The following is a 21962-nucleotide window of genomic DNA, read 5'->3' on the forward strand; positions in this document are numbered from 1 at the left end:
TGTCGTTTGTGATTGATCGAACTATCAGATTATCATGCCATGGCTGCGGCTGGTGTGGCACGGACGTTTGCCTCCTGATACAACACCCTCCGAACTTCAAAACAAGGGGTAGACAGTTCTGGCGGAACGAGAGTTGGAATGGTGGTGAGCACTATCTCAGACTTGCGTAAACAGAAACGAATTCGCAAGTATTCCCTCTTCTGCAATTTCGAATATGATTCCATACATCGTTTTGCATGAGCACCTTTGCAACCGAATGAAGGTAAAATAATCGCGAACGCATTTTGTACTGACCGATAAGTATTGATTGAAATAAAGATGCGTAGAGAAGCATGTTTTGTTATTGATTTACTTTCATAATATCATGCGGGTTTTGTTCTGATCATTTTTTGTTGTTTTCCAATAACTCTACAACCTTATTTCTATCAAGCATTAAACAATTTTAAGATCTAGAGGGACTACAAAGAATAGCCCGTGAGGTACAATTGGCGAGTTTTCTTTGGAGGATTCGGTGTTATGAAATATGCCAAAAAGAAATTTTGTTAATAAACCATTATTTTATTTTATGACAGTGATAACATTGATACAATCACAGACAACTTAAGAGTGTATTAAACCCAGCTGCTACAACAAACATAAAGAGTGTTATTACACCTCTCTACATACATATTCTCTAAAACACGCTGCGCGAGCAACTGTTAAAAGACACGCCCACCACCACTCATAATGCAGTCTGCCATAGGTCCATGATTGTCACCCTGGAAAAGCGTCATTCCCTATTGTATGGTGACGAATTAAGGTATCCATCGCTATGACCGTGTCTTAGCCACTGTGATCAGATCTCGGAGCGTGTGCCCTTGGCAGATTTTTGTAACCAGTTTGAATTAAATGTATTTGTATGAATTATACATTATGTGGTTGCATTTGCAGAAGCAATGGTCAATTTCAGCCTTTCTTGAACCTGTTGCTTTACCCTTGGCAAACTACCTGAGATGCTTGGCCAACACTTAGATGAGGAGCATTCGAGAGTCCTTGGGCCATCACCAGAGCAATGTCATGAATGACAGAGATGTTTCGATCAGTAGGACGGGGTATTGAATAGAAAGGCTCCTCAGATCAACGGGTCTCGATATCTGAAGGAAAAAGTACAAACAATACACTTGATTTTACAGAATGATCTTTAAAGGATGTACATGTACAATCATTCACTACTGAATTGACCGAGCATAGATTTGGGGTCCAACTGCATCATGTGCATGCATGAAGTACAATACGCTCCGACCCATGCCTCCAATTTCCCGCAGGCCTACCCATGCCTCCAATTTCAAACTCCCAAATACATTAACGTGGCTTCATTTCAGATAATACATCTATCGGGATGCAACTTATTTGGTGCATATACCGGTTCACTGTTTTATTTATCGTTAATTCTTCTTCTTCTTTACGTTTGACTGGTATTGACCGCCAGTATTATGCTTGTGTTTGAGTGGTCGAAACACACCTGCACCAGTGGGACTGTCTGAAGCTACACACGAAAAAAGCCACATTCCACATTCAAAAAGAGCATGGCAAAGATAGCATTTGCCCCCTCAATCAGTTATAGCTTAAAAGCAAACAGCAAAAAATGGCCAATGTTAAGCTTTTAACCCGGAGGAGCCTTTCCGTATCACTCTCTGCAATAAGTACGATTAATTAAGTGTAGAATCAACTGCTCCAGGTCTCATTTGACATAGAAAGGCAAGGTGCAGGATTGAGAATGAGTGAGAAAATAAGAATACTGCCCGAGATGCTACAAGTCATTAGATCGCACGAGTTGACTTTCTCTGGCCTAAAGGTAACTCGAGATAGCAGATCACAGGTCGAGAGCTTTTGGGCCGGGGAAAATCACTGAGTGCGATATGGTGACGAAGATTATACAAGTGGGCAGTACTATAAACTTTTAATTATCTTGTCCGCCGGATCAGTGCATTTAGGGTATATGATAAAAGTCATGCTTGAATTGTGACGGCGCCCATCACAACCACCACACACTGATTCGATCGTTGGAGCTGTTTTTCGATGGAAACGACAGGCGTGATTGATCAATAAAACAAAAGGAGCTGAATTATGGCTCAAAAGGGGTTGAACGTGAGTGGTCCATGAAGGGTTGGACGTGCGTATACCACGCAAAGTGACAATCACAGGAAAACCAAGCCTCAATGTACGAACAATACGAAAAGTCAACTTCACAAGACTTCCTGATCAACTCCAACACTCGCCTCCTCGGACAGAAATACACTACACAATGTACACAAGGGATGTGAAGATATTATGAAGTTTCCTAAATTTCGGTCCATTCGGGACCTCTAAGGAATCATTCTCATACCAAAACCCTTCATGAACATTTTACAATGTTTTAACCCCTTAAATGACACACGATTTAGTCGCCTGTGCATAGACAAGCACCTTATGCCACCAGTGTAATAAGAAAGAAACAGTTAATTTCTGTACGTTGACTCTTCCTCGCCTTCTTCCCTGTCTTCCCGAAGTTCTGTCTCATCGTCTCTCTGAGGAATGGTGTCCTTTTTATACTTGTAGAAACAGGCCAGGATGCCGAAGATGATGATGTCGATACCCATTAGACCAGCGTAGAAAAATAGACATATGGCCTGTAATTGCAAAGAAATAATGATGGTCCTACTGTAAATTGCCGTGAAAAAAAGTGACTCGCAAACCTTGGTTAAGATGTTTCACCTAACGTAACAAGCAAATTTCCAATATTTCATGGTTTCATCAAACAGAAATACACATGTATACTGAAATGCACCTATTGTGCAAAGATGACCAGCATTACAAACACTCTGGGTCTACAAAGATCCTACATGTTCATCTACATACGTGTACATACGTAGTGTCATGCTGGTATTGGTGTACTAATGCCAAGGAGGTAGCCGATTAGATGAACGGGATAAAAAGAACAAAATGCTAAAGTTACTTGAAAGATATGGAAAAACCCTGCGACCATAAGACGAGTATTGAATGCCTTTGTTGAAGGTGGCGGGCTCATCAGTGGCCCTAATGTTACTGATAGTGACTATGTTCCTAAGGCCGAAAGGGTGGATGTCGTCCTGGGTGCCGACAAATGGTACCCAGGTTCGAGATCGACTGGACAATAAGCACCATGGGTGCCATTACACTAGACAAACAGCACCCAGCTTCTTCTTCTACACTTTTTCTTTACCTACAACCGAGGTTGGCCCCACGCTCACGGAGGTCACGTGTCACGATAACCATCATTTTGCAAGATGGCGACCGTCCCTGTTTCCAACCGCGCTCTAAAAACCTTTCTTTCATCAATTCCATCTTATTCAAACGGGGTATTCGTCTCTAAGGGGAGAGAGATAAAGAACCTATAGGCCTAAACGCGTTTTTTTCTGTTTATCTGTTCTTTTTATTTCGCGCACTGCTAATGCCGCAAGTACCACGGCACGAGATTGCAAGAAACGTCCTCGTCCCTAAGATCCGTAAGCCAGGCAAAAAGAAGCTGGGTGCTGTTTGTCTAGTGTAATGGCACCCAGGGTTCTTATTGTCCAGTCGATCTCGAACCTGGGTACCATTTGTCGGCACCCAGGACGACATCCACCCTTTCAGCGTTACTAAGTATGACAATGAATGCACAGATGGTTTTAATCAATTTTTTAATATATGTAGATACTTACCACGTTGTCGCTTATTTTTATAATTGCAAGTAAAAGAACAATGAGATTGCCAAACGCAACTGTCATGAGCCAGAACGCTTGCAGCACTGATTTCATACTGTTCGGGGCCTGGAAAGCAAACATACAAAATGCATGACGAGAAGAATCAGTTTTGGACAGCCATAATTTATTTAACCAGAAAAAAAGTTCAGAAGTATCCCATAAGTATCCTATTTACTACTGCTAACATTAGCCCAGGTAGTCCCAAGGATACATTACAGGTGATGGATCATCAAGTGTTTCGGATTGGAAGTTCTTCCCCCTAAAACTGATCAGGTCTCGAATGGTTGTTGTTCGATGAGTGTTTTTTATTTTATTTTTGGAGGTTCTCAAGATCAAACGTACGTATCTTTTTCTTGTCGCCCACAAAGAGTAGCTTACCTCAGCATATGAAAATGAGAGACCAGTCACGGAGAGTAGAATCTCGCCCGTGGTGATGATGACGTACTGTGGTATTTGTAACATCATGGAAACAGTGTTAGGCGGAACGTCAGTGTACACACTTAGATTCTAAAAGAGAAGTTTGAAATATTACCTTGAATAACAAAAAACTTAACGAAAAGTCGACTAATACTCAGCGGACAAATGTATACATTGCCCGAGAATTATGGAAGAGAAAAAATCAAAATCTTCTCCGGGGATTCGAACCCGGGATTCGGCCTCAGATTACGAACGCTCTAACCGTCTGAGCTAGGGGGGCTTTCTTGTGAACTGCTGCCAGCAAATACATCTTATATGAATGGCGATTATGCTTTATTTTTGAGAGATGAACCAGAAATTTTCTCAAATACATGTAATAGAAGAAGATACCAAGACAATGCTGAACATTGCTAAGAGAGAACGTAGACTCCGCATACATAATCACGCACAACAAAGAAAAAATGACTTTCTTCCTGCAGTTGCCCACTGGAAGCCGCTCAAAGATGTTGAACAAAGATTACACACAGATGTTTGCACATTCTGTAAAGTCGTATAAAACGACAGGCATTTCAAGCAGCCCAGTGGCCTTGAGGATAAGAGTGTTGGCAAATAAAACCAGAGGTCTCGAGTTCGAGTACCATTGAGAGGACCTTTTTATTTTTTCCTTCCAGGATTCTCTGCGAAGGTCCGCATCGTCCCACGGCTTGCTGGTTTGTGAAATCAAGCGCATCGAAGCATTGGAGGTCTATCATGTTTCAGGCCGTATTCAGAAGGGCCTTTCAGTCGTTTGAATTTCTTACTATTGCCGCATGGGGTGCTCTGGTTTTGTGCATGCAGTTCAGCTTTAATGTTGAACGAATACCGGGTAGAACTACCCATCCGGATATAATTGGTTGGGCTGTTTGAGTGGTACTGTGGTAATTAGTGCCTGTCATCTCCGAGGTCTCGGCATGCTCATATGATAGAGAGGGCGACTCTCTTCGACAGCGTAGGTTTCCTCCCGGGTCTCCGGTTTCCTCCTACTTACAATACAATCGCCCAATATTGTTTATAGTGCTAATAATGTCCTTGTTGACGCTCAGCTCTCAACTCAATATTTTTTAGTGGTTGGAAAAAATATACTCTGACTTCAAATATGCGCAGCCACACTTTGCGTATTGCTAACAATTATAGCAGTTTGAGAAATAACTTGCAAATTACAGCTCAACGGTCAAATTCGGTCGTAGTGCACTATTCACTGCAGTTTATTGATTTTCACTGACCGTCTGTAGAGAATTCACGGTCCGGCTGGAAGCTATTTAGCATGAAAAAAACAACAGATCTTACACCTTACTATAAATGAATACGTGTATAGATAGAAAAGAAATTTAAAAACTCCTTTTAACTTACATGATGAGAAGATGGGCCATGAATAACAACTGTGTAACAACCGCCCATCTGGAATGTCGGGCGATCGACAAGCGTTTCATATTCGGTACCCTGTTTCACTTTAACGGAATATCTAAGAAAAATTACAAAATTGAAAAAATGACTGGTATGCATAGTTAGGAATGTAAGGAGGCTGGGTTGTGTTCGATTCAGCGACAACTATGTTGAAATTGTTTCCATGTAGGGTGAGATAGGAAAGACCCCTATCGGCAGGGCTCTAAATGAACATATATGTACTTAATCCATCTAACCTACCTAGCTCCTACATACAGACTCCCTTTATAATAAGTCGATGTGTTTCTACGCTTTACCAGACCCATGAATCTATTACATGCATAAGATAATGATGTATTATACTTTACACTCACCCTAAGGCCTCAAGTGACTTGTATTCGGTGGGCTCAAAGAAAGTGACATTCGGAAAGATGTAAAATAATTTATCCTGGGACAACAATATATCTGGCTTCTGATCAGAAGGAGTCTCTGGCATGTATATGAACCTGACTTTGGCATTTCCACCCCTTGGCTTAACAAGGTCATTTCTAATCTGGAAATAGAAATGTCAGATTATTACAAGTTGGTGCAATATAACCCAAATTGGTCTGGTATTTTGCACACAACAACACGCTCAGGTTCATGTCACAGTACGAAAACAACAGACGGGTCGTCGTACTCGCGGCTTTTACGTTGATCCTGCCGCGGCTGCTCCGGCCGTGCTCACCTTCGCCGGCGACCCGTCTCGCACTGGCACGGGCCTCGTGCTTTCGTCTGGCTCTCGGGTGGGTCGCCCCGGCCCGAGTCGATTGACAAGAAGGGGTAGAGTACGGGGCCGTCGTACTGGCGGCTTTTGGGTTTATTAGAGAATTAAAGGGATTAATCGGACGACTTTTCTTCAAGAACGACCGTCTAAGGCGTACCTGTTTTGTCTGTATCACATTTCCTGCCCGTCCTGCAATTAGAGATATGTCGTATCCGGGTGTGAACTTGAGGGTGGTGTCTGTTTTAAGGGTTACGGATGGACACGTTGATATTATTGACACCCGGAGGTTTCTGGCACCTGAGTTGATATCGAATCTCTCAGAGGTCTGTAAAAAGAGGCATTTTGCAATTAAACTTTATTCACACCTTAGCTATTTCTGGCATAGCTTATTAATCCCTACAATGATGTGCTCACTAATCTTAACCGTCTGCAAAAACGTCATCATCTTCTTCTTCTTCTTTTGCGTTCAACCTGAAAGAGGATCACTGAGGAATTCAAAGAGTGTTAGCCGCCGAACAAATCTAAACTAAATAAGAATGAATTCAACCTCGAGAATAAGGAGAACTTACTTCGAACTTCTTCAGAGTAGTGTCTTGAAATTCGCTTGTAAACTTGGTGGGACATGGAACATCATTGATGAATTTCCCCCTCATGTAATCCTGCTTGATAGCTGGTAATTCAGAGGCCTGGAAACAGACGTGGTAGCTGTTCAGTGTGGTTGAAACTTCTGAATAATCTATTAAATCGTTGAGGAAGGACAATAAAAAGAAGCGAAATAAAGATAACGAGTGATGAGAACCATGAGAACCTTGTCGATATTTTACTCACTGACAGGCATCAGAAACGCAGAAACCAAATTGAAATATTCTTCACCTCGCGATCTATATGGGGCTTTATGATCTGTGACTAGGAAAATAATCTTTGTCAAGGAATACAACCTATTGTGATTGACCGGGATAGAATCAAGTAAAACGACTTCGCAAAATTTTGTAATTCGTCGAAGACAAGATTCAGTCACACGACGTTGTAGTTATCGGTTTTATGACGAAGATCGATGTATTGTTGTGATACCTACATCGATTCTGAACTGTATAAAGGCAGCGAAGACAAAGGCACACGCTGCCAGTACCATCCCACAACACATTCGCTGTAGAGGCCTGCAAGGCAATACTGGATGGTGGAGACATACAAAAATAATATATAGGGCACGGAAGATACACCACGGAACTGGGCCAACTGAAAGGTTTAGATTTTCTACGAGTATGGGGCAATACTCAGTGGAAGGACCAGATATACCAGTAGAAGTGGGCAATGTACCGGAAGGTAGATTATATACCAAGAGAATATAGGGTTGTACTGAAAGGTCGCTGATATACAAACGAATGGGGCATTATTGGATAGTAGATAGTACAGAAGGGAATATTGGGCATCTCGGAGCATGCAGACGGGAGTCCTGGAGATGCAGTTTACGTACTGGCCACTAACACTGAAGGGCCATGAAATCTACTCATCTAATCACCAACTATTGGCAAATACTAACGAAGACATGCAGAAGCACGCGAGGTCAATTTGGTGAAAACGGTCTTACTGTGCTTCGTTACCGGTCTCAATATAAATGAAATGGCCAGGGCCATTGTGCTCACCTCATGTGGAGGAAAGATGGATAAAGAGCATGGTATTGTGTCATGTAGTGTTAGGTTTGATGTAGGTCCAAGCAATTACAATTTCCCCAAAATGGCCAATTTACAGTACATTCGACCTCGGTGACCTTGAAAAGTAGGTCAAATCAAAGAAGACCCGGGTGACACATTGAATGGTTGTTAGAATTAGATGTACCTATGATATAAAATTGGTGCCAATCGGGCAAGTCATTACTAGGAATAATGGCATTTTGAAGAATTTAGGATTTGGCCCCCTCCCTGGAGGCCAAACGGCAAATCAGATCGCACCAAACTTCGGTACCTGAGATCACCTGACCAAGGGGTACATGTGTACTTAATTTGTGATCAATAGTCATTGCAGTTAAGAAACGTGCCATAGTTACGGCCTGACAGCGAATTTGACCTCTGTGACCTTGACAAGAAGGTCAAATTAAAAACCTGTGTGACATATACTGTATGGTGGTTAGATGTACCCATGATATCAAATTGGTGGCAATCGGGCAAGAAGTTAAGGAATAATCACATTTTTAAGGTTTTTGGATTTTGCCCCCTGGTGGTCAAGTGGTGAATCATATTGGACCAAACTTCGGTCCCTGAGATCACCTGACTAAGGGGTAAATGTGTACCAAATTCGGTATCAATAGTCATTGCAGTTTAGAAACGTGCCATCGTTACATCCTAACGGCCAATTTACACCATTTGACCTCTGTGACCTTGAAAAGGAGGTCAAATCAAAAACCCGGAGGATATATGATGCACCTTTGCTAGAAGTACCTACCATATTTTTTTCAAAATTTCCCGACTACTATTAAGGGAGATATTGCATATTTTCACTTTTAACGTTTGGCCCCCTGGTGGCCAAACCATGAAACGAATCGGACCGAAACTTGGTCTCCAAGGTGTCATTACATAAGGGTACATGTGTACCAAGTTTCAACTCAATAGCTCTAACAGTTACGAAACGTGCCCTGCTAACGGACGACGGACGACGACGGACGACGACGACGACGACGACGACGACGGACGACGGACGCCACGGTATGGGATAAGCTCACCTCTGCTAAGAGGTGAGCTAAAAAGGTGAAAAAAGGAAGACAGCGCGTCACAAACCTATTTGGTATTCTGCACTTGTCAAGCAGGGGGTAGATGGCACCTTCGAAGAGTGGAATGAGGACAATGATAAGCACAGTATTGATAGCTTGCATCTGATCAGGTTTAATCCGAAATGCACCACCCTAAATGGCAAGAAAAAATACATTGTCTAGCTGTTAGACTTAGTAAGAGTTGTACCGGTGTAAAAGTAAAAAGTGTCCCCCCCTGGAAAAAGTGTCCGGCCCTATTGTATTCTGCAATATGGTTCTATAGAGACCCTAACCGTCAATAGCTCAGAGATTGAAGCGCATAATAGAATCCTTTGTTCCCGGACATTTTATCCTAGGACATTTTAAACTTCTACACCGGTACCACCGTGAAATATAAAGTTATTCAGATAAAATGTTTGGTAGAGCAAGAGTTGTACCGGTACCACTATTGAAATATAAATTATTCAGATAAAATGTTTGGTAGAGCAAGAGTTGCACCAGTACCACCTTTGAAATATAAAATTATTCAGATAATATTAACGGTACTTTTTACGCAATGATGACGTTTGTACGAGCGAACGAGAACCACATTTTACACAAGGCCTTCTGCTCATTATGGGATAAAACAGAGTTTGCGCATCCACGATTCCCAACCCGACTTTAACTTTGCGACTAGTTGTCTCGTGTAATCTTCGAATCAGTTGATCAATAGCGCGTATCTTAACAATTTATTAACCATTATGATTCCAGAAAATGAGAGTATGGCACTGAAAATACACTCCCCCCCGTCCTCTTAGTCTACGCCCCTAGAACGATGCGCAACCTCCCTCAGTCGTGAATAAATCACTGGCTACACTAAAAAGTAAACAAACCAAGTGTCCATCCATCTTCTCTGCTTGTAATGTCCATGTTGATCCTTGTTGGTCATATAGAGCCCAGAATACCGGGATGGGCAGATACATCACAAGGACTCTTAGCACTCCCTTGACGTCCAGAACGAACTCTTTCTAGAAAAGTAACGATGACGTTATTAATCAGGGCCAGGTGTATGGCAAGCCGTTTGCTTCAAAAAGTCGAGATGATTTTTTTCAAGTCGAGATTTTTTTTTTCAAGTCAAGAAAAAATATTTCAAGTCAAGAAATTTTCAAGTATTTTCAAGTTTACACATTTTTTTTCAATTCTACAAGTTTTTTTTAAGTCGACTTTTTAAATATATATACATATTTTTTTTAAGTAAAAAAATTTTTTTTCATTAATTTTTTTATATACACAACTTATCAGTTGATTATTTTTCTAATTCTTTTTAAAATTTTTTCAAGTCGATAAAAATTAATAGTAAATGACAAATTTCCTATTCAACAAAAAAAACACATTCGAGACAGAAAAAATAAGTCGAACATTATGACGTCATCACTTTTCGTGTACAGTATGTAGACTCATCCCCAGCCGTTCTCTTGCTGACTTCGCATTCTAATGCCCACATATATACATAGCAGGGGACCAGTCTATACAGTATGCAAGGTGGCGGGAGGCGATGTTGTTGACATTGCCGAGTGTCTGCGTCAGTGTCCCGCTATGGTCCGGCGATCTGAAAGGGCCAGACAATCATTAGATCAAAACAAACTAGAGAACTGTTCCAGGCTACCAGATGACACTCTAGGAATTCTGAGTGCGCTGTATATACGTGTACACGAAAACTGATGACGTCATAATGTTCGACTTTATTTTTGGAGCGCTCGACTGATTATTTTCTCGAGTATGAAATTTTTACTCGAGTATGAAATTTTTACTTTCGACACTATTTCGGTATTTATTATGTATCATTATTATATTTTACAAACACTATTTATATTTTTATAATCATTTTTTTCTCGCAGTGAAATATTTTTTAATTGATTCAACTTAAATAAGTTAAATGAGAAGAAAAATAAATATCTTGACTTGAAAAAAAATATCTTGACTAGAAAAAAATCATTTCGACTAGAAAAAAAATCATTTCGACTTTTTGAAGCAAACGGCTTGCCATACAGGTGAGAGTTGACCCGATTACTTGGCCATGCTGGAAGTGGTCCCCACGTCGTAAGACGGCGTGCTGATTGGTAACCTGCCTCCTTTCCCAAGCAAAGCAACTTCGAACCGCCAGGCGACCATGGCCCATTTATATTTCGAAGTAGACCACATGTGATGGGGCGATTGTGAAGCAAAACAAGGGGTACAAGTGCGTTTTAGTAGACTTTGAATTTAATTCGACGTTGTTGTATAGTGAAGCAACCTGGTGAAGCGACTGCGTCAACGTGCTGATCGATTTATGATTAGTACAAAAAGCTCATTGATGCCCGAATCACAAGGCCTACTTGTCTCATTATCAGCTGATGATATATACACATATACAACGTATTAGTAATAGACAATCGTAAAATCATACACTAAATCTGTCATCAGCATAATCCAGGACACTTTCTCGCTGGTCTTCTTTCTTCGCTTTCACTTTGTTCCCCACGGCACTCTGCAATAAAACATAAACCTCACCCGATCTTCATCAAATACATTTGCATGGAGCATATAATAGTTTTAACCAAGGATGAATAAAGACGAAGACTATGGAAGCAGAGCGGCCTTATCAAGCACAAGTCGTCCCAAAGGCCTATTACCAACAAAAATCGACTATCAAATTATTTCGATACATTCTAAATTACACTTCGTTCGGGCTACCATTTTGCTAAAAAAACCTCGGCGTGCGCCTCGGTTTTGACCTACTAGCTCCACTCTCCGCCATGGTTGGTGAGACAACCAATACCTCCAGCCATAAGCCATCACCTACGTTTAGCCACGTTGTCCTGATTTCGTGAAAAAGCCTCATTTTTCAATTTTATAGAATGCACAGTAGTATACACATGTAATTTGATTAAATCGTCCAATTAATTGAAATGTTGCCACCCTATTAGCATTCTATAGTACATGTATTATTAGTCTCAATTTCTCGCTATCACGTTGTATTTCAAGTGAGATCTTACCCATATACACTTGAAGAACATCCCGATGATGTTGCCTGAAGGTGGATTCACTTTATACATAGACCGACCAGCAACAAAAATCACTGCAAAACAGAACGGACAAATAAAAATGCATAATCATGTATATCGGGCTATTTATAAGGAAAGTTACCATCTTTAAAGAGATACGCCGTTTGTAATTGCTGGTGGTCCACGAAAATAGAATTGCAATAACAAAAATACATTTTTGAAAGGAATATTCCTAAAGACTCGACACAGGAAAAGCATTTCGCGGTAATAGCACGTTATATCTCTGGCTATCAGAAATCATCGAAACCCGATAGATGACATGCTTTTTAGATCGCTACTCACCAATAGCAGTTAGCATCAGCAGAGCAGGAAGACCAAAAGCCGCGAAGAAACATTGACCGCCAAAACACTCCACGTCCTCTGAAAGATGAAGGGAACGGTCTTTGATTAAAGGGGTATGTCGTTCGTAATCACATGTACCAGCGGTCAAGGAAAACAGAAATGCGGTTATACACAATGCAGTAGTGCAGTTATGGATCATGTTTGAAATTGCTGAAACTTGTTTTTTTATAGTACACGTACTTGCGTATCTGTGTACACAACGGTATTGTTGAAAATTATATGGAAGTGACTATTTGGCAAGCCCGGCTGCGAATTTTTTTTCCTGAACCTTTGGGGCACTATATTGTACATTTGTACAGGGACTTTCAGCCAGTCAGACTTCGACAAATAAATGCCGTTAAAAGTCACAGAAACTTTAGAGCAGTTGGTAGAGCGCTCGTCAGAAATGGCAGAATATGATGTTTTTTTTTTTATTCGTTATATCTTATTTTTATAATGAGTTTCTTTTCCCTTGTTATTTAGATTTTAGATATTTGGGTTATTTCTGCTTCCTGCAACATACCTACAGAAAGGACAATAACAATAGCCCATCTCCAAGATCCACGGGATAGTCCTTCAGATATCATAATATTGAGTATGAATATACAATGAGACTTGTCTCATGTGAATGGTCTTCCTCCAGTATGAATATGTTTCTCTGCAATGAGACTTGTCTTTCGATACTGCCTCATGTGTATGGTCTTCCTCCAGTATATTTTGATACTGTATGATTCAAATTTGAGTAACAAGCACAAAACAATACAAGTTTACTTCTAAATTTCATGATGACGCCCCGATGACGACACAGATTTATCGGATCCTGATTGGCTGAGAACCTGTGTACAAATGTACACTGTACTGCCCGAAAGGTTCAGGAAAAAAAATTTCGCAGCCCGGCTTACCAAACAGCGACTTATTTTTGCCCAGAATGGAGAGCCGAACTCATTAATATTTATACATATAGTTGTCGAAGAGCTCACTATCATTCGATGACAAAGCGTTCACCTAACGTACCCAATGCATTTATTACGCTTATCAGTTAATCACATACTCGTGTATATTCCTCTCCATCGATTTTTAACAAGAACACGAGTTTAGTAATGAAAATGAATACACATGAGCCTGTTAAATACACCTGTTGAACATGAATACACCTGAGCCTGCTGGATACACCTGTTGAACCTGATAGCGTAACGATAATATCAAAATAGATCTTTGATGGAGCGTAATGACAAAATTACCATTTCCATAGAAATTCAACCATCTCAATTCATTAAAACAATATATCTATGAGACTTTATGAACCAAAATGTGCTTTAAGTGGCCATTTTAATAATTTGTAATATCCAGGCATCTCTGCTACAAGAAAACTGCAAGTCGTGTTTGTGCGAAATTAGGCCGATGATAGGTTGGTGCTTTGAGCGACCTCTTGCGAGGCAATGCAGCTTACTAAAACCCACACACTTACCTCTAAGAATTGGAGTGACAAAAGTAGAAATAAGAGCACCAGCATTGATAGAAAAATAGAATATTGAGAAGAACTGGGCGAGTTGTTTCTCCTGAAAATAAAAATTGACATTGACCTAACAAAGAAGATCGATTAAACGGGTCCCACGCTCTACAGGTATAGCAATCATTTGCCTACAAAGCCCACAGTTCTGCATATAGGCAAAGTCATCGATATTTTCGAATAATTCAGAATATCTAAGGCAACAACTGAGACTGATACAAAAGATTCTTGCATGAAAAAAATATCTAAGACAATGGCAAACAATTTTTTTGTCACTTGTTTAGATAAAAAGTCTTCACATTGAGATTACAGTTGTTTCCAATACAATAACAAGATCCATTATTGAATTACCTGGCCCTGCGCAAACTGATCACCACCAAACGCCGACACACAGGGCTTGATACCACCCGTCCCTATTCCTATAAGGACTAACCCCACAACTGCACCAGCCCTGAAATGAACCAACTCTCATTTTTAACTCTTATTTAGGTTTCGTTCAAGGGTTTCACCGTTCGTATAATACTGGAGGTCCAGGAAAATAGTAGCAGCTATACACAATGCCATAGTGTAGTTATTATGCATACGATCGCGAATTGATGAAACTCGGTATATACCGCACATGTCTAGTATGTGTACATCTGTCCACACAACGGCAATGCTGACATTTATGTTGAGTACGCATTTACGCAACGGCAATGCTGACATTTATGTTGAGTACGCATTTACGCAACGGCAATGCTGACATTTATGTTGAGTACGCATTTACGCAACGGCAATGCTGAAATTTATGTTGAGTACGCATTTACCTAACGGCAATGCTGAAATTTATGTTGAGTACGCATTACGCGATCGCAAATTTTCACTGAAATTCAATTACAAAATTTTAACTTTTAACGACTGGTGAAGGCCTTTAATGGCAAAAACGATAAGTCCTATAATACAAGGCACTCGACGTTAATCATTTTTTATTGTTAGCTGTTCGAGAAATCGGGAAAACTTTCAAAAGAGAATTGTCGCTAAGCACATTTTTAGTACTTACAATTTTGCTGGGGGGATTGCCGTCACAGCCATGACGATGTTCCCGGCAACATACACCGTTGAAAGGGCCACGACTGTCCTGTAGTACAAGGGTACACGTAGATGGTCAATGGTTGAAAGGTAGACCGAGTATGAATTTTGAACACGATTTCGTTTTCACTTTATTCGTCTGAACTGTCATCAATCACTATTAAGTGTTCATCAGCTGATGTATCATAATTGCGCTCTTTGGCTGAAATTTATAATTCAAGACACCACTTCATTTGGCCAAGTTAACATTCTAAGATACCAGTTTTGTAGGTCGCAGTTTTAAACATTCCCCGTCGGGCCTTTTAACCTCGGATTCCCATTGAAACTTACTTAAACTTCCCTATGTATCCATCAGCAACAATGGCACCGAGAAGAGGCATGAAGTAACATATCATGTTGAAACCATGGAAGACCTCAGTTGAGACATTTCCGCTAAGCCCCAGGAAGTTCTTCAGATATAATGTAAGTACCGCTGAAAAACAGCACATAAGTTACAACACAATGCTTCTTCTTCTTATCCTCTGCGGAGAAATGCATAATTTTATCGCATAATATTTCTGCGAATGGTCTACAATTCGGATGGTATGTCCCATAACATTTTTTTTTAGCAAATTTTTCGATAATCATGTTACCGCATATACATGTACATGTATATGATAACCTCACTGTCGGTGTTGATTGTCTCACCAAAACCGCTCGGGTGGAGCTAACATATTGGCCAAAACGTCGGTGTTATAGCTCCACCTTCGCGGTTTTGGTGAAACAGCCAATACCCCCAGGTCGGTATCAATTCCTTAAACTACATGTAGGCCTATTACTATCAGTTCTTGTCACATGAACTCACTTCTCATCCCGTAGAAAGAGAATCGTTCGCAGAACTCTGTCATTATGATGAAGAATACAGCTATGGGATAGCCATGACAGGAACAACAGCCCTGCAATAGAAACGGAAATTGAAACTACATGTACGGGGTCTCTGCCGGGGTGGGGGTGATTGATCCCCCTCAAAAAATCAAAAATCAAAATATCCTTCTCAAGTTTGCAGACTAACCTTTTTCAAAAAAGGTGTGTAGTAACAAACGCAGCAACGTCGCCGTAAAAAGATTTTCTACACCCAAGGCAGAAATATGAGTTTTTGATAGCTGTCTTCGATCAGATACCACGTTTTTAGCAATAGAAATTGTTCACGAAACAGGATAAACGCATTTTTTATACCGTCAAGGCTTCAGAAAGCTTCAAGTTACACTATGCAGCCCGTTGTTTTGTACCGTTTCTGAGCTAGTTGCAACACTATGAAGAAAGATCGCCAATGTTGTTGATAGTGCACAGGCTACCAGATTCAGGAATCAGTGGAATCAGTAGAATCAGTAGAATAAGGGTTAAAAACAGTGTAAAATGTCAATATAGGGTAAGGGAGAAGAACGAGAGATCCCTTAGGGAACCGAAAGGTACATGTATATAAGCAACTTTAGAATTTTCATCACTTCATAAGTTCGCCCCCTCTACACAAATGCACCAATGTACAGGGGGCGAACTTGTGAAGTCGAATTTGTGAAGTCTTAATTTTGAACGATAGTTCTTATACTAATCCTCCAAACGTTCTGGAAGTTTCTTACTTTGCGGTTACTTCACGGCCTCTGTGCTTGCTCATTTTCCTACCTAAACCCTTTACAAAGTTTTTACCCCTCATTGTCCCCCTGATTCAGCGGCCTGTCAGATAGCGTTGGATAGCCCTACCTTGAACCTGTCCCATCGTGTGGGCTCCTCCGCAGGCGAGCCGTCCACTGGCTTGCTGTTCAGGAGGCGCCTCCCTGAAAGACACGGACATAGTATTTCATTATCAGTTGACCTAAATCAAGGACCAAATTAAACAACTGGTAAAATCACATTATATCAGTAGACCATATTTATATCAGACGCAGGACAATTGGCCAAATCACATAAGTGATAGGGTGCTGTGATGTTGATGATCAAGTCTTGTTCTTCTTCTGCCTCGCGCGATAGAGGTTATGCTTATGTCGTAAAAAAGAGTCGAGTGTTCCAAGTTCGGCGCGTGGGTTGCCGGGCACTTCGGATGGGAGGGCGTGTGGTATCCGACCCCCTGAGGTAGCAAAGCAGCCACCAGGGAAGCAAATCGGGACAGAATGCAAGTTTTACCTAGAAACATTTCTGAGAGAAGAGCGATATAATTCACGCAATTTGATATAATGAACTGCTAATGGTGTTTCACCGCAACTCATGAATTGCATAGCAGCTGTTGGCAACTTTATCGAATTTCCTTAGAGTAATACAATACGTGAAACAACCATGTTGTTTTACTCGGGACGATTTCTGATTGGCCCAGTGTAATATCTGTGGATGTTTCCCGTATTTCAATGTTTCCATACAATAGATAGAAAAAGAGATCATAATTTTTCAATAGGGGAACACAGAAAAACGTGAAGTGACACAATCTATCTTTCAGCGTTCCAAAGCAATAAGGAGAAATTAATCAGAAAAGGAAACACCGCCTTTTAACCGCATTTAGCTATCTTTCGCTGCAACAGAATATCGATAGAGGATCGGACTCGATGATGGATCAAGTTAATGATTACTGATATGCGACTATCCCTAACCATAACCGTTGAAAATACACAATCATGTCTTGTTTGAGGGATCTTCTATCCCGGCTACTATCCACGTCTGCCTTTAAATGAGACGGAGAACTGATTTCCGTGTACAAGATGGATTGGATATGCCCACCCAGCAGAACTGCGGAAACCTCGATCACGAGGACAGGAGCTGCCATGAAATGGACCCGGTCACTGGCACGAGTTACGAGGCGAATAAACCAACTAACGCCTAAATGTAGACCTGTGGCGCGCAGAAACGTTCATCCATTCTTCCAGCGGGGACACTCTCTCGAAGATACTATAGCAATTTCTAGAAGTGCAAAGCGGAGCGAACGGGACAGTGGGACGTCAAGTGTAGATTTGGGCAAGTGTAACGTACCGAAATGTCGAAAACATGAACTCCAGTATCGTCTGATTTTATCCATTGTGGCAATGACACAGTAAACGTTCTCAAACACCTACGTATACCCAGGAGTGATGTCGTTATAAGTATAAAACATTATAGTCAACGGTGTGATCCACGGTGCCATTGACACATATAAAAATTTTTTTTAAAAAAACAATGCAAGATATGTTATCTGTAGTCATAATACATGTCCATAAACACTGTCACCCTAGCGGACAGAAACTCAACCATGTCTACAAGTACGTTTACAATCATACCAGCTGAAACCTGTTATGCAGCGTCTTAAAATTTGACTGCCTCTTACTTTCTTTGTCTTCATTCGGGTCCTTGCTGAACAGTTCATCTTCACTATTATCACTGCCTGCCATCCTCTCCTTAATATGTCTTAGCATCATACAGATCGAGTCATTTTCTGAAGAAGAAAAGAAAAAGTTTATTTTCCATTTCAAAATGAAATGGTCCAAGAACCATGTGCTCAACTCGTGCGACTTTGCCAATGAGTGAAAATGCTATAGATAAACTATTGTGGAAGTTCAGTGTCAGTGACATTAGCATGGTGGCATAGCGGTGAATTAGAGAGAAAAGTGTTTAGATACATAATTATATCAACAAATCCGCTGTATTTATCAAACACAATAAAGAAGTAGCGCGTATTCGTTTTCTTGCGCCTCAAGGAACTGTGGGAAAAACTTTCGTGAGAGGTTTTAGAGCTTGTTCACGTATGCAGGGCCCCCGGTGCCTTTCGTGCATGGGAGACGATCTGCCTGTGTCTAAACCCCAGAAGAAAATTGAGAGGATCACTAAGAAGATATGAACGAGTGTATGTATTACACTATGCACTACTCCATATAGGCACTAAGTAAATGTCATCTGGTACCGCCTTTCATATTTTCACACTCACATCCTGAGCAGGTGCAGTCATCAAATACACTGCCTTCGGTATTGACTTTAAAGTACGAAAGCCCAGAAGGCTCATTCAATATTCAAAATTCAAAATTCAAAATATCCAACAAATATTGAATTTTGAATTTTGAACTAATCTCTTCTTTGACTTCAAAATTCAAAATTCAAAATTTCAAATATTGAAGTTTGAATTTTGAAGTCAACCAATTGTGCGACTTCAAAATTCAAAATTCAAAATTCAAAACTTTCAAATATTTTTGAATTTACCTAGTTCTTCCAATAAAAATTCACAGTCTTTTATAAAAAACACGAATGACTTTTCACCATTGTACACAGCTATCTTGGTTGCTGCCATTTTATGCTGCTGATGAGGCTTAGAGTAACGCCCCTATATTCCATCTAGTGGTACCTCATGAGATCAATATTGTACAATTTTGAATTTTGCATTTTGAAGTTGCAAAATTGGTCGACTTCAAAACTCAAAGTTCGATTTGTTAAATTTTGAATTTTGAATAATGAATAAGCCTTCTGGGCTTCCGTATTAAAGGGTTCGCCATTCGGAATTACTGGTGGTCCAGAAAAATAATAGAAATGCAGTAACACAAGCTGAAGTGCAGTTATTATTCGTACGAATTTGCTGAAACTTGGTATTTATAGTATTCGTAAATCGGCCTACACAACGGCTATGTTGAAATTTGTTTAAACTTGGTATTCATAGTACATGTATTTGTATATCAGCCTAACGGCAATGTTGAAATTTGTTTAAACTTGGTATTCATAGTATTTGTATATCAGTCTACACAACGGCAATATTGAAAATTGTTTAAACTTGGTATTCATAGTATTTGTACATCAGTCTACACAACGGCAATGTTGAAATTTATATTTATTTATGTATTTACGCCAAAGTTTCATATTCAATTACAAATTTCAATTTTTTAACGAACGATGTACACCAATATTTCGTTATCATAATTTCTTATACACCAGTCCAGTATACGCATATAGAGATACAGTAAAAAACCTGGCATATACAGCGAAACCTCCCTTAGCAGACACCTCGCTTTTAGGGACAACCTCTCTATTACGGTCATCAACTTTGGTCCTTAATTGGTGGTTTCCATTCAATTTGGCCTCTCTTATCAGGACACCTCTCTATTAAGGTCAGCACTTGTCAGTCCCAAGGGTGTCCTTTTTAAAAATTTCAAAAAGCTATTTGTTATAAGAATTGCTTCAGATTATTGTTGTTTTTTTCCTCAGCGGGCAGGAAGACTACTGAACAGCTAATATCTGGTGAGGGTCATCATCATCAGATCTGGGTAAAGCTTACCTCCTGTATTGCACTTCGCAGACTGACTAGAATTATATCAATTCTTCCACGAAACACATACAGCCATGGCGGGCTAACATGTGCCTATATCCTACCATTGAGGTATGGACATACAAGTCGGCAAAGTAAGACATGTCAAGGCTTCCATATGTTGTCGCTGTACGTATGAGTCCGTATGATACACATTGATTGATTAGCCGTTCCCACACATTTTAGCTTCCCACAAAACCACAACCATTTCTATAATGTGCTGATATCATATGAAACATGAGTACATGTTTGTACTTACCAGTTAATCAGTGAAGTACATGTATCCTCATTCGTTGTCATTGCTGCTGCTCCCGCCATTTTCTATCGTCTGCCATGCCCGACTGGCAGATGCAATATGGCTCAGTGTTACTTCCTATACGAGGCTGCCAACGGGAAAATCGTTCAGCAATGCGTATTTATTAACATGTCATCACACAATTATAGAATGCATGTTTTTATGCTGGCCTAGTTGAACGATTGTGTCGGTCTGGATCTCATTCATCACATTGTATTCTTCACAAATTTTTATACATAGCAAATACACAATATTTAAACAAATATATATTCAATTCAACCATTTTATTGTCATATACACCTGAATCACCAATCATCAAGTTTTTTTAACATCAATGACTAGTTAGTATGCTTAACATCGAAAACCCGCTGCTACATTAAAATTTACTTTATAACTTGAAATAATTTTGTTCTGGCCTGATTTTTACATATGAAGGTAACGTTTCCAGGTGGATTTTATGGGTTGGCTTTTACTAAATTGCCAATCAAATATGGATGCCACGCCAATTACCGGTAGCTGACGAGTCCAAGCGTCGAATAATGTTTGCCAAGCATCCCAGGGAACCATGGCAACGCTTGGAAACTTGATCATTTCCTTGAGATATTTATTCAGAAAGAATGTCGTGGAGCTGATGGAGCCGAGGGGGAAGACCTGACATGCCTGATGAGATATTCAATCCGAATTCGATTCACTCGACCCCCTGCCCTGTCTATAGAATTGGAATTTATTAACCCTTCGCACAACGGCGGTCGTGGTGAGTGTGAGGGGGTGGGGGTGGTGAGGGAGAATCTGGAGTGGGGACGGCTCTACACTAGATCAAGCAAAAGCTACGATAATCATGAGGAGCAAACAGTAATGAGCGTTGTCCAAACGAATCTTCTTTCAATGTTTTAATTTACTCGATACAATCAGCTTCAAACCATTCCAGTCAGGGCGGTCGAAATTTTAGTACGACCTGCACCGCGGATATGGCGCTGATGGTTGACCCTGTGTGTCCTGCCATGCACTACTAGATTACAGTGTACCGCCAATTACCTTGATATTTAACCCTCAGCCCAGCGAGTGGTTTGTTTAGTAGGTAGGGGTAACAACATGTAAATGCAGCATCGATAACCTTATTGAGGGTGGACATTTTCTTGGCCAACCAGAATCACCCCAATTAACACATATGATTGTCAATGGACTCTTCTTTGTTGTAATATACCATCGCCCACAGAGAACAAGAGGCCCAAGGGCCTGCCACTCTGCTTCAATGGCTCTGCCACTCAAAGCATTTGCTGTTGATCAGGGCAACCTGGCCACCTTTAAGTTTTTGG

General features: G+C 40.5%; 1 protein-coding gene across 2 annotated transcripts; it reads right to left on the bottom strand.

Annotated features, from left to right (window-relative positions):
* Positions 1-499: 499 nt before the first annotated feature.
* On the bottom strand, positions 500-20820 carry LOC135499565 (solute carrier family 15 member 2-like). Of its 2 annotated transcripts, none has more exons than XM_064790420.1 (22): positions 20611-20820; positions 18393-18500; positions 16808-16881; positions 15915-16005; positions 15401-15542; positions 15042-15119; positions 14354-14453; positions 13961-14051; positions 12454-12531; positions 12103-12185; positions 11514-11594; positions 9961-10095; positions 9117-9241; positions 7421-7502; positions 6915-7031; positions 6503-6670; positions 5954-6132; positions 5547-5658; positions 4119-4247; positions 3699-3806; positions 2491-2648; positions 500-1133 (listed from the first exon to the last, which is right to left on the bottom strand). In XM_064790420.1, exons 2-22 carry the CDS (start codon positions 18481-18483, stop codon positions 1112-1114), a joined length of 2244 nt encoding a protein of 747 aa, XP_064646490.1. In that variant the 5' UTR covers positions 18484-18500; positions 20611-20820; the 3' UTR covers positions 500-1111. The 2 variants fall into 2 exon arrangements, with proteins under 2 accessions (XP_064646490.1, XP_064646491.1); XM_064790421.1 differs by having other exon boundaries at positions 501-1133; positions 2446-2648.
* Positions 20821-21962: the final 1142 nt, after the last annotated feature.

Source organism: Lineus longissimus, chromosome 15 (genome assembly GCF_910592395.1).
Source record: "Lineus longissimus chromosome 15, tnLinLong1.2, whole genome shotgun sequence".
Lineage (NCBI taxonomy): Eukaryota > Metazoa > Nemertea > Pilidiophora > Heteronemertea > Lineidae > Lineus > Lineus longissimus.

Excerpts from the sequence above, each read along its gene's own strand:
- LOC135499565 (XM_064790420.1), bottom strand. The coding sequence starts at position 18,483 with ATGATGCTAAGACATATTAAGGAGAGGATGGCAGGCAGTGATAATAGT. Across the intron at positions 14,052-14,353 it reads ATCAGTTTGCGCAGGGCCAG|GAGAAACAACTCGCCCAGTT; the intron begins GTAATTCAATAA and ends TTTTATTTTCAG. Across the intron at positions 6,133-6,502 it reads ATGTGATACAGACAAAACAG|ATTAGAAATGACCTTGTTAA; the intron begins GTACGCCTTAGA and ends TTCTATTTCCAG.